The 12,995-nt window shown below is 39.2% G+C and overlaps 1 protein-coding gene across 1 annotated transcript in view; it reads left to right on the top strand.

The window, feature by feature from the left end:
• LOC148352542 (low-density lipoprotein receptor-related protein 1B-like) overlaps positions 1–12,995 on the top strand; it is a 583,719-nt gene that overhangs the window by 432,686 nt on the left and 138,038 nt on the right. Inside the window, exons 41-42 of the mRNA XM_088353080.1 lie at positions 5,461–5,644; positions 8,227–8,431. Coding sequence (XP_088209206.1) covers positions 5,461–5,644; positions 8,227–8,431 — 389 coding nt within the window. The remainder of the gene's footprint in view (positions 1–5,460; positions 5,645–8,226; positions 8,432–12,995) is intronic.

The following is a 12,995-nucleotide window of genomic DNA, read 5'->3' as shown; positions in this document are numbered from 1 at the left end:
GCCAACTCGTTTGACTTGATTGATTTGCCGTTTGGTGATCGTCGGTGTATACCGGATGGTACCCATCATTGACAAATTTGCGTACAGATTTTCTTGTACGTGGTACACGTCTTGAAATGCATAATAAACGTACTTTGTACGGCAAAAACGGACAGGTATGTGAATGAATGAATGAAAACTTTATTCGAACATAAAATAAAAAAAAACAAAAACAATGACTCAACACCAAAAATAATGTTAACATAACATGTTCACCTTCCCTATTAAATACATTTTACAGATCCTCTTCTCCTCTTGTGTCTAATATAACAAAGTCTCACTGATATATACATTACATAGGTCAGATATCAATAATCAGAATAATAACAATAGTCACATATTTTATACATTAATCATCGTAGTACCCATCTATTAACGTTATAATGCTACTCGTCACTAAATATCATTGTGACACCAATGATAATAACAACTATATCAATAATAACAGTTATGATTAAATAATAGTAACAATAACAACAAGGTTAACTATAGTTGTAAACGCAGTATTTCCAATCCCTAGTATCACTCATACGCCATTTTCTTCATCTCTGTATTTATATTTGAACAAATGAATAGTTGGACATTGTTTGATCTCGTCTTGTAAATTGTTCCAAAGTTTGACTCCACACACAGACACACACATCCTTTTCCTGGAGGTTCTCACCTTTGGGATTTTGAATTTACCACAGCCCCTATCCATCTATCTATCTATCTATCTATCTATCTATCTATCTATCTATCTCTAACTAAAGATCTAACTAAAGATATTTCTATCTATCTATCTATCTATCTATCTATCTATCTATCTATCTATTTATCTATATCTAACTAAAGATATATCTATGGTATCTATCTATCTATCTAGATCTAACTAAAGATATATCTATGGTATCTATCTATCGATCTATCTATCTCTAACTAAAGATCTATCTATCTATCTAGATCTAACTAAAAATATTTCTATCTATCTATCTAGATCTAACTAAAGATAAATCTATGGTATCTATCTATATCTATCTATCTCTCCATCTCTCTATCTCTAACTAAAGATATTACTAAAGATCTATCTATCTAGATCTAACTAAAGATATTTCTTTCTATCTATCTATCTATCTATCTATCTAGATCTAACTAAAGATATATCTATGGTATCTATCTATGGTATCTATCTATCTATATCTAACTAAAGATCTATCTATCTAGATCTAACTAAAAATATTTCTATCTATCTACCTATCTCTCTCTAACTAAAAATATAACTAAAAATCTATCTATCTAGATCTAACTAAAGATATTTCTATCTATCCATCTATCTATCTAGATCTAACTAAAGATATATCTATGGTATCTATCTATGGTATCTATCTATGGTATCTATCTCTAACTAAAGATCTATCTATCTAGATCTAACTAAAATATGTCCATCTATCTATCTCTAACTAAAGATCTTACTAAAGATCTATTTATCTAGATCTAACTAAAGATATGTCTATCTATCTCTATCTATCTATCTAGATCTAAGATATATCTATGGTATCTTCCTATCTATCTATCTATCTAAAGAAAAAACGACGTTTGCTGTTTCTATGTTTTTTTCCGAATGGCTATTTTCTACCTTTTACTTTGAAATTCTGTTCCCTTCCCCTATGAATGGAAGGTGCAGATGCTAATAGCGCATATTTCCCTAATTAATCTCCACGTCCCCCAATAATTAATCCCTCATCCCGCACACAATTTACAGCAGATGGTTTTTATTGCCAACTATTCATTAGCGATCGGCTGACTCGGTTCAATTTTCCGAGCTGTAAAAAACTTTTTTTGCGTTACTTACATGTTTTTGTACGTGGAACTCGTTTTGGAGTCTAAATTTAGTTCTTTTCTTCGTGTTTTTGCTCAGTAACGCTAGTGTCGCTAATGCTAGCGTCGGCGCTAATCCCTCGGCCTTTGTCGTGTTCCGCGTAATGAAAGGAATCGGGTTTTGTGCGACAACAAACGAGTTTTTCACGAGAACAAACGAGTCTACGCGCTTCCGAAGAAAACGGAGAAAATAAACTAGCAGAAATGCAATTTATTTTCAAAATCATCTTTCGATGTTTTAAGTCGTCGTGTTTATTTGTATAGGCCTTAATTACAAGGAGTCTCAAAGGGCTGCACGGATCAAAGACTATTGCAAACTACTTTTTCTCTTTTTTTTCTCTCTCTGTTTCCGTCTTTTTCTCTTCCCTCTCTCTCGTTTCTCTCTTTCATTCCTTCTTTCTGTCCCTTTTCCATTTCCTCTCTCACTTTTTTTATGTTTCTTTTTTTCTCTTTCTTTCTATATTTGCCACTTTCTCTTTCACTCTCTGTCTTTTAACCTCTTTTGCTCTAACTTCCCTTTTTCCTTTTCTCTCTTTTCTCTTTCTCTCTTCCTACCCTTCGCGCTTCCTTTTCTCTTTTCTCTCCTTCTGTCTTTCTATTTCTCTTTGGATTTCTTTCTTCCTCTCCCTTTCTTTTCCCCTCTCACGACTTCTCTTTTTATCTCTTTTGTTTCTCACGCTCTTTTTCTTTGTCCCACCCTCTCTCCTTTCCCCTCCCTCTTTCTCTTATTTCTTTATCTCTCTTTTTCTTTCTCTATAATCTACTACGCCGGCCCCCGACAGAATGTTTGTTCTATCGTGTGGCCCCCGAGTTAACACGAGTTTGACACCCCTGCTTTAGAGCAATCATTAAAGAGTGAACGTGGTGTTATGTTTTAACTTTTAAGTTAAATGTTTGGGGCTTTTACTAAACAGATAAATCAGCTTTATTAATTTACCGTATTTCCCGCACTATAGGGCGCACCGGGTTATAGGGCGCACCCCCCAAAAATAGTTTTTGGTCCTATATCTTCCATAGTTAAGGCGCACCGGATTATAAGGCGCTACAATGGGAATGTGGACAAAACAGTCAGATAGTTCAGTCCAACTTATTACCCCCTTAACATTCCCAAAGCTTTCAAAGACGCAAATACGTGTCGAGAACACGTGCGGATGCGGTGTCCGTACGATGTCACTCAAATGCATCGTTCCATCATCCGGAAGGTTAAAGTCTTGGGATTGAAGAAATGCCAACCATTCCTTAGTTTCTATTTTCTTTTTCGCTCGCAACTTTACTGTGCATATGACAATAAACACTTGGAATTGAGTTGAATTCACTCAACTCATCACAGCAACATCAAGATCGTTCTAAAACAAGATACTGGGAAAATATATAGCCGGAGTAGCTCAGCGAAGTCGTTGTGTTCAATAATAATGTGCAACCATTGTCCTCTTATATCCGTGAGTGTAGTAAATCCAGGAGAATAAAATATTTACAAATACAGAATAGTAAAACATGCTTTCTCTATGCCGTAGACAACCAACCAAACTTGCTATTCACATTCATCTTTTTCGGCCAATTGCACGCTTTGTTTTGTCCCTTTAGCCTATGCAAGCCCCTAAATGATAAAAAGGATCCGCCCCCTTTACCTCCGAATAACTTTAGCCAATAGTAATCGATTCAACTGATGATTGACACATTGGTTAGCCAATGAAACGCCAGTATATAAATCCCAGCATACACCGCGGACTACTCCACGTTCGGGGGAAAATCGAGTCGGCGGGTGCTGCGTAAGTTGCGAGACCTTACGATTTAATATTGAGCCATATATAAGGCGCACTGTACAGGGAGTGCAGAATTATTAGGCAAGTTGTATTTTTGAGGATGAATTTTATTATTGAACAACAACCATGTTCTTAATGAACCCAAAAGTCTCATTAATATCAAAGCTGAATATTTTGGAAGTTGGAGTGGGGCTTTTTTAGTTTTAGCTATTTTAGGAGGATATCTGTGTGTGCAGGTGACTATTACTGTGCATAATTATTAGGCAACCTAACAAAAAACAAATGTATACCCATTTCAATGATTTATTTTCATCAGGGAAACCAATATAACAGCTCAACATTCACAAATATACATTTCTGACATTCAAAAACAAAACAAAAACAAATCAGTGACCAATATAGCCACCTTTCTTTGCAAGGACACTCAAAAGCCTGCCATCCATGGATTCTGTCAGTGCTTTGATGTGTTCACGATCAACATTGCGTGCAGCAGCAACCACAGCCTCCCAGACACTGTTCAGAGAGGTGTACTGTTTTCCCTCCTTGTAAATCTCACATTTGATGAGGGACCACAGGTTCTCTATGGGGTTCAGATCAGGTGAACAAGGAGGCCATGTCATTAGTTTTTCTTCTTTTAGACCCTTTCTTGCCAGCCACGCTGTGGAGTACTTGGATGCGTGTGATGGAGCGTTGTCCTGCATGAAAATCATGTTTTTCTTGAAGGATGCGGACTTCTTCCTGTACCACTGCTTGAAGAAGGTGTCTTCCAGAAACTGGCAGTAGGACTGGGAGTTGAGCTTGAGTCCATCCTCAACCCGAAAAGGCCCCACAAGCTCATCTTTGATGATACCAGCCCATACCAGTACCCCACCTCCACCTTGCTGGCGTCTGAGGCGGACTGGAGCTCTCTGCCCTTTACCGATCCAGCCACGGGCCCATCCATCTGGCCCATCAAGACTCACTCTCATTTCATCAGTCCATAAAACCTTAGAAAAATCCGTCTTGAGATTTTTCTTGGCCCAGTCTTGACGTTTCAGCTTGTGTGTCTTGTTCAGTGGTGGTCGTTTTTCAGCCTTTCTTACCTTGGCCATGTCTCTGAGTATTGCACACCTTGTGCTTTTGGGCACTCCAGTGATGTTGCAGCTCTGAAATATGGCAAAACTGGTGGCAAGTGGCATCTTGGCAGCTGTACGCTTGACTTTTCTCAGTTCACGGGCAGTTATTTTGCGCCTTGGTTTTTCTACACGCTTCTTGCGACCCTGTTGACTATTTTGAATGTAACGCTTGATTGTTCGATGATCACGCTTCAGAAGCTTGGCAATTTTAAGAGTGCTGCATCCCTCTGCAAGATATCTCACTATTTTTGACTTTTCAGAGCCTGTCAAGTCCCTCTTCTGACCCATTTTGCCAAAGGAAAGGAAGTTGCCTAATAATTATGCACACCTGATATAGGGTGTTGATGTCATTAGACCACACCCCTTCTCATTACAGAGATGCACATCACCTGATATGCTTAATTGGTAGTAGACTTTCGAGCCTATACAGCTTGGAGTAAGACAACATGCATAAAGAGGATGATGTGGTCAAAATACTCATTTGCCTAATAATTCTGCACTCCCTGTATTATAAGGCGCATGGTCAGCTTTTGAAAAAAATTAAGACTTTTAGGTGTGCCCTATAGTGCTGAAAATACGGTAATTTAAAAGTTAAAACTTGAAAGCAGCTTTAGCATTTTAGCTTAAAAGTTAAAGCGTTAAATCCTTATTTCCTCAAAAATCGAGTGTTTTTTCTGTGTTTCCAGATGTGGGTTCGGTAGAAGGCCTGGCGTACCACCGAGCCTGGGACACGCTCTACTGGACCAGTTCCACCACCTCCACCATCACCAGGCAAAGCATGGAGGCCTCGAGCGCCAGGAGCCGGGAGGCCGTCGTCACTCTTTCCGAGGAAGACCACCCGCACGCCTTGGCCTTGGACGAGTGTCAAAGGTCGGTAGCGCTCTTTACGAAGAAAAAAATGGAATCCATTTTAGAATTAGAATTGTCCTTATTGTCATTGATATCAACATTGTGGAACATTGTGTGCAGCGAGATCAGACATGACACTCCAGGGTAAAACGTCATATAAAGACTTTAAGGTGAAAAGTTATAAATGACTATCAGAATAAATGGGCAAAAAACAAATAATATTAATAATAATTACAGAAAATTTTCAGAAATTATCAGATAAACGGGCCTAAATAATAGTAATAATAATAATGACTCAATGGCAAAGAATAGTGCATTGTAACAAGAGTGCAATAAAAATAAGTGCAATAACTGCGATTGGCTGGCAACCAGTTCAGGATGTCCCCTGCCCACTGCCCGATGATTGCTGGGATGGGCTCCAGCACCCCCGCGACCCTACTGAGGATAAGCGGTGCAGCTGATGAGATGAGATGAACATTTAGCTGCAGCAATTTAAAAAAACACAATATGATTCACAAGTTATACACAAACGCTGCCCTACTTACAAACGATACCTATGTTCGTAAGTTGAATTTTTTCGTAAGTTGCTTCAGTGCTATATTTTGTATGTTTAAGGCTTATAGAAGTATGTTTAAGGCTTGTGTAAGTAACCTGTATTGTTCTGTACTAAAAAATAAACATTTCATTAAATAATATGCTCTATAAACATAAATAAAGTTAAGTTTAACTTACTTTTGGAAGATGCGCTTCAAGAGGTCTTCCTCTGTGGTAAAAAGTGGCTGAAAAAAAGCGTTCTGACCATTTACTCAACCGCATCAAGCTTTCTTATTCCACTTTCATTTCAAATGAAACGGCACGCCTCTTCTTCACACGTTACACCAACCATATCGAATAGATGCACGAGAAATTAAACGATAAAAATATCAAAGTTCTTGACGCACTGGAGATGGTATAGACATAGTATTGACGGTGCTGTATTTGTTACCTGTATTGTTTTCTACTAAAAATAAACAATTCATAAAATAATATGCTCTATAAAGATAAATAAAGTTGAGTTTATCTTACCTTTGGAAGATGGACTTCAAGAGTTAGGCGATTTCCTCCTCCGTGGTAAAAAGTGGCTGAAAAAAAAGCGATCCAACCGTTTTCTCAACCGAATTAGGATTTCTTATTCCACTTTCATTTCAAATGAAACGGCACGCCTCTTCTTTACACTCTACACCAATCATATTGAATGGATGCACAAGATATTAAACAATTCAAATGTCAAAGTTCTTGGCGCACTGGAGATAGTATAGATATAGTATTGACAGTACTGTATATGTAACCTGTATTGTTTTGTACTAAAAAATAAACATTTCATAAAATAATATGTTCTATAAAGATAAATAAAGTTCAGTTTATCTTACCTTTGGAAGATGGGCTTCAAGAGTTAGGCGACTTCCTCCTTCCTGGTAAAAAGTGGCCGAAAAAAAGCGATCCAACCGTTTTCTCAGCCGCATCAGGCTTTCTTATTACACTTTCATTTCAAATGAAACTGCACGCCTCTTCTTTATACTCTACACCAACCATATTGAATGGATGCACGAGATATTAAACAATAAAATTCAGTCAAAGTTCTTGTAGATACAGTGTAGAATTTTTACACCAGACTAGGAAGAGGAAGCGGATTTCTTCTTCGGGGTGGATGATGGGTAACCTCTCACAGCGCCACACGGTGGAAAGAAGCACTACAGTAATGTCCCGTACTCTGAAAAAGGTGCACACAATTCAAAATCGAATTTATGGCAATGTCCGGAGATTTTTCGACATTCCGGAAAAAATTTTTTGTATCTACCGTTTACTTAAGTGGAATGGTTGTAAGTAGGGGAGCGTCTGTATGTATATTTTTCATTTTCACAGTTTCTTTTGGACAATGAAGGATTTTATATTTATACAAAAAGAGTGATAAACTGGTCAGCACGGCGGCGCAGTGGTTAGCGCTTGTGCGGCACAGTTCATGTCATGCGTGGGTTCAAATCCAGCTCCAGACTTCCTGTGCGGAGTTTGTATGTTCTCCCCGTGCTTGCGTGGGTTTCCTCCGGGCACTCCGGTTTCCTCCCACATTCCAAAAACATGCATTTCCGGTGAATTGGCCGGTCCAAATTGTCCCTAGGTGTGAATGAGCGAGTGAGTTGTCTGTCCCCGTGTGCCCTGCGATTGGCTGGCAACCAGTTCAGGGTGTCCCCTGCCCACTGCCTGGAGATGGCTGGGATGGGCTCCAGCCCCCCGCGACCCTAATGAGGACAAGCGGTACGGCTAATGAGATGAGATGAGATGAGATGAGATGAGAATATACCTTTATTGTCATTGTTACAAAATGGGTTAACATATTGTGACAACAAATTGGGCATGACACTCCAGTTTCACACATTCACAGTGAGGTAAAAAAGCCAAAAAGAACAGAGAAGATAAGGTCGCAAGAAATGCTTTCACAGTGTTGTGCATTGGTTTAGGGTGGTGATGGCCCTGAAGTTGTCTCTGAGCCCATTTGTCCTAGTTCTGAGGGACCAATAGCGCCATTTGGTCCTGGGTTCTGAAGAACATTGTATTTATGTTCTCAGCTTGATGTTCTGGACCAACTGGAACGATCAGCGAGCGAGCGTGATGAGGGCGACGCTGACGGGCAAGAACATGAAAATGATCATCAGCACCGACATCTTGATGCCAAACGGACTCACCATCGATCACCAAGCCGAGAAGATCTACTTCGCCGACAGGAGCCTCGGCAAGATCGAGAGATGCGATTTCGACGGCTCCGGCAGAACCGTGAGTTTCAAAATTATGATAGACGAGGGTGCGGGAAACATCGTATTCCATATTGGAACGTTAAAATATCAGAAATTGGGGATACTGAAACCTGTGGGTCTACTGTAGGTAATGAATAGATCCGTCTGAGAGCTCTAAGCCACTCCCACTGTAGTTACTGTATCCATGTATCACACGGGGAGCAAATAGAGCGGCTGAAACAACAGCTTTTTCTGATCATTTATTCCTTATGATGGAAACTTATCACAAGAGACAGTAGAAAAGGGTCTCAATCAATGTTCCCTCTAAGCTGCGTGTGTGCGCAATTGCGCACTACCCAGAGCTTTTCCTCGCACAAGAAAATCTAGCCAGCTCACAAAAATCAGGGCTCCAAATTGCTAATTAAGAAGCGAATTAAGTCAATGTTTTAGTGCATGAAGGTCAAAATACACGGGTTCCCCTGACGTTGTGTCCTAAATGCGGTATTTTGAAGTCGAGTCGAAGTAGAACGAAGTTGAGTTAAGTTAGTAGAGAACCGGCTTCTTTGGCTCGGCTCACTAAAAAGGACCGGCTTTTTTGGGTACCAAACGGCTCTTCGGGTTGTTTTTGCTTCTTTAATCCCTACACGACCAAATATTGTGTAAAATTGTGCACAAAATGACTTAAAGGAAGGGGGGGAAATAAAACAAAAGAGAAGAAAAAAAAACAAATGAAAAAGTAGTGAAAAGCTGAGAAAAAAAAGAAACAAAAGGAAGAGAAAAAAAGAAGGAAAAATTCAGAAAAAAAGCCAGGAAAAAAAGAAAAGAAAGAAACAAAGGAAAAATAGTAAATAGAGAAGAAAAAGAAAAAAGTAACAGCTAGGAAAAAAATAAACACAATGAGATTTTTTTTTAAAGGAATTAAAAACATTTTGGGAAAAAAAACAGGGAAAAAGAAGAAAAAGTTTGTGTTGCATTCAAATATTTTCCAATGATATCAAGTGAATCTTGTTGCCAACATTGTACTTCCACTCAAAAATGTAATTAAATACAGTTGTGTATCGTGCAACCGACTCAATAAGCCCCCAAAAATGTTAGTATTATGCGACAAAAGATACCAGGAATAAAAGAAATGGAAATCTTGTGAAAGAATTGTAAAAACGAATGATGTTTGTAGTCAATTCATTCAAAAGTGAAAAACAATTTCGCATTGCCGGAAACTCAGCAAAATGTCAAGTTTTGGACATGTTTGATAATGACTTAGTTGCCACACTTGGGATTGCTGTTGCTCACTGTTGTTTCAAGCGTTGCTCACCGACTTTGTGTGAACGCTCAGACCCCTGCAAAATTCCAGGGAACATTGGTCTCAATTATGATATATAGTTCTATACATGGCATCAACCTGTCCAAAATGCTTATAACCTTGCAAGGGGGGATGCAAAGTGATGAAGATCAATGAGGAAGTTCTCAACCCCGTACCAAATATGAAATGAAATGAAATAATCTGCATTTATACAGCGCTTTTCAAGTCAATGACTTCCCAAAGCGCTTTACAATGTGCTCCACATTTCCCAATAGCGGCCTTGCAGCCATGTAGGGCGCTAACCTGCTTATTGGGGGTATTAGGGGTTCAGTGTCTTACCCAAGGACACTTCGACATGTAACACGGACGAGCCGGGATTCGAACTAGGATCCCTTGATCCCAAGACGAGCGCTCTACCTCCTGAGCTACTGCCACCTCATACATGTCATTTTGTACTTTTTGTCGTAGAGTGGGAAACATACGATAAAGAGAGACAAAAAACGTATTTCATGTAAAAATAATCGTATTGTAGGGTCGCTGTAATTGTAATTAATTCTTCTGGCTCCAAGGCAAGTCAAATGAAGTGTTTTTCAGAAAAGATGAAACTATTTTAGCTATTTTTCGTAGATTTTGAATATGGTTTTGTACGTTTTGTCTGGAAATTCTGCTCTCTCTTCCCCCTTATTGGAATAAATTGATCAACCTATGTACCTACAAAAGTTGATGTCGTATGGTGGGAAAAATGGTGTAAGAAGGGGCCAAAAAAACATAGTATTCCACGTTCTACCGTTAAAAAAATCTTTAAGCTAGGAACGTCTTAATCCAGGGGTCTGCTTTGATTAATCATTCTGGCTCGAAGGACTAAATTATGCGTGTTTATCAATAAAGAAAAAACTCGGTTTGGGAATTGTTATTTCGTTTTTGTTGGGAAATTAAGCTCACTTCCCGCCATTAATGGAAAATAATCCTTCAACCGCCGCAGAAAATTTAAGGTTGTATGCTGGGTAAAATGCTCAATGTGAGGCTGAAAAAAAGGTTCACATTGTTACGCGAATCAATCGGAAACTAGGGACACTGTAATCCGGCTCGAAAGACTAAGTCATGCATGTCAAATAAAGATGTTTATTAGCATGGAAAGTACGACTTATGCTGTTTTTTTATTGTTTTTGAATTTATATTTTTTTGTTTTATTAAACAGTTCTGCTCATTTCCCACCACTAATTCTGATTGGCTCCCTGTCACTATTTGAACCCTGTCCTTTCAATCCCCTGTTGTTGGTCCATCTGCAAATCTCCGTGTATACTAGGCTAGCCTTTTTTTGACCCTGACTCTGGCCTGTCCCGCTTTTGCTCCCGTTTGTCTCCGGCTACGACCTGTTTGGACCCTGACCACGTCCGCTCTCCTGTCCCGGCTTACGACCTCTTTTTGTCCCCGACTACGTCTACTCTCCCGTTCTGGCTTACGACTCGGTTCTGACCACGTCTTCCTCTCCCAGTCCCGGCTACAGACCAGTTTTCCGCCCCTGACACCGCCATCGCTCGCTACGAAAGATCCACTGCCGTGTTCGGATCACAATCCGAGTACGGGAGCGAACACCGGATCGTTGGCCCAGCCCTTCCTCTCTCTTTCAATAAAACTTGGGTCCTGTTTTCGTTCTGGTCCTGACAATTAATGGAATTTAAGAAATGTCGTATATTGGACAGCATGCCGTAACTAAGTGCTGCAAAAACATTGAATTCCACACTCTTGGGTAATCTATATAACACTTTTTTTGTCGTTTCTGGCACCATGGCCCATCTCAATTAGCAATCCATATGTCGAGTAAGTCAGGTCAGCAGGAATTTCTTCACCTGGGGTCCCCACCCGCAGCTTAATTCCCTCTAATGAAGGCTTTGCTCAGGTAGCCTGGGGTGCCTTCCAATTAAAATGTGTAAATTCGACAGTGGAAGGTTCAACGGATGTTGTAATAACAGAGCCAGCCTTTTAAAGGTTAATTCAGGATGAAATTTGACGATCACCTCCCTAAGAGACAATCTTGACAAGTTTTAGAGTGCACTGAAAAGTGCTGCTCTATCTTTGATCCCAAGAGCCAAGAAGAAATCTGGAGATTGTACAGCGTTCTCAGCCCTAGTGCTGTGGAATGCTTGGCCCTCTGAGATTGGATCTGTTACCTCAGTGGAACTGTTTAAATCTAGGCTTAAATCAGTGCCAGGGTTGGGTAGGGTTACTTTAACTGGATACTTTCAATTACTTTTGGATTACTCCAATACCAAATATGCTATTAAAAGACAAAATAAACTAAAAATGAATACAACGATGACTCCCAACACGTGGTAAGCTTTCTCTCCTGCACAAAATTTAGTAATTTCATTCATATTTAGTTTATTTTGTCTTTTAATAGCATATTTGGTATTGGAGTAATCCAAAAGTAATTGAAAGTAATCCAGTTAAAGTAACCCTACCCAACCCTGTTCATAATAATATCTAGGGCACACTTTTAACTACAATATACAGTTACACCAGCAATCCCCGTTTTGCCTGTAAATTTCTAAGGAATCTTTAAAATGGAAGCGTGTTAAATGGTCCAGGTTCACTGTTGTGAAACGTTATGATGAAAACCCAAGGAACAAACTGTAAACAACCCAAAACACCAACGAAGCAGGGAAATTTGATTGGTTGAGAGCAGGGTTGGGTAAGGTTACTTTAACTGGATTACTTTCAATGACTTTTGGATGACTCCAATACCAAATATGCTAAAAAAAGACAAAAGAAACTAAATATGAATAAAATGATGACTCACAACGCGTGGTAAGCTTTCTCTCCTGGCTTTGATCTCTTTGATCTCCGGCAAAACTAACATCAAATGCGACAGAAACAAAATGAAAATAAATCCAAACAGCTTGCCAACATCATTTTTGCCGTTCCATGTGTTCCGTTACTCCCCGAGCCTGCACAAAATTGAGTCATTTTATTCATATTTAATTGATTTTGTCTTATTTGCATATTTGGTATTGGAGTAATCCAAAAGTAATTGAAAGTAATCCAGTTAAAGTAACCCTACCCAACCCTCTAAATCACACCTCTGTTTTATAATTTATGAATGATGTTGAACTCAGGAAGTTGATGCTGATGATGCCCGTGTATAGTTTTCACAGCCCTTTGAGACTTCTTGTGATTAAGGGCGTCTCAAATAAAAATGACTTGACTGACTTGACTCGTCCAAAGTTTGGATTCCGGCTTAAAATGTCACCCTTCGAAGTAAAGCGATTATTTACGGAATATTTTTAGTTTGAAAATGGCATTT

The sequence above is a fragment of the Urocampus carinirostris genome, chromosome 14, assembly GCF_059441175.1.
Source record: "Urocampus carinirostris isolate Australia breed hairy pipefish chromosome 14, RoL_Ucar_1.0, whole genome shotgun sequence".
NCBI lineage: Eukaryota > Metazoa > Chordata > Actinopteri > Syngnathiformes > Syngnathidae > Urocampus > Urocampus carinirostris.
The sequence above is the reverse complement of the archived record's forward strand: the minus strand, read 5'-3'. Positions and strand labels throughout refer to the sequence as shown.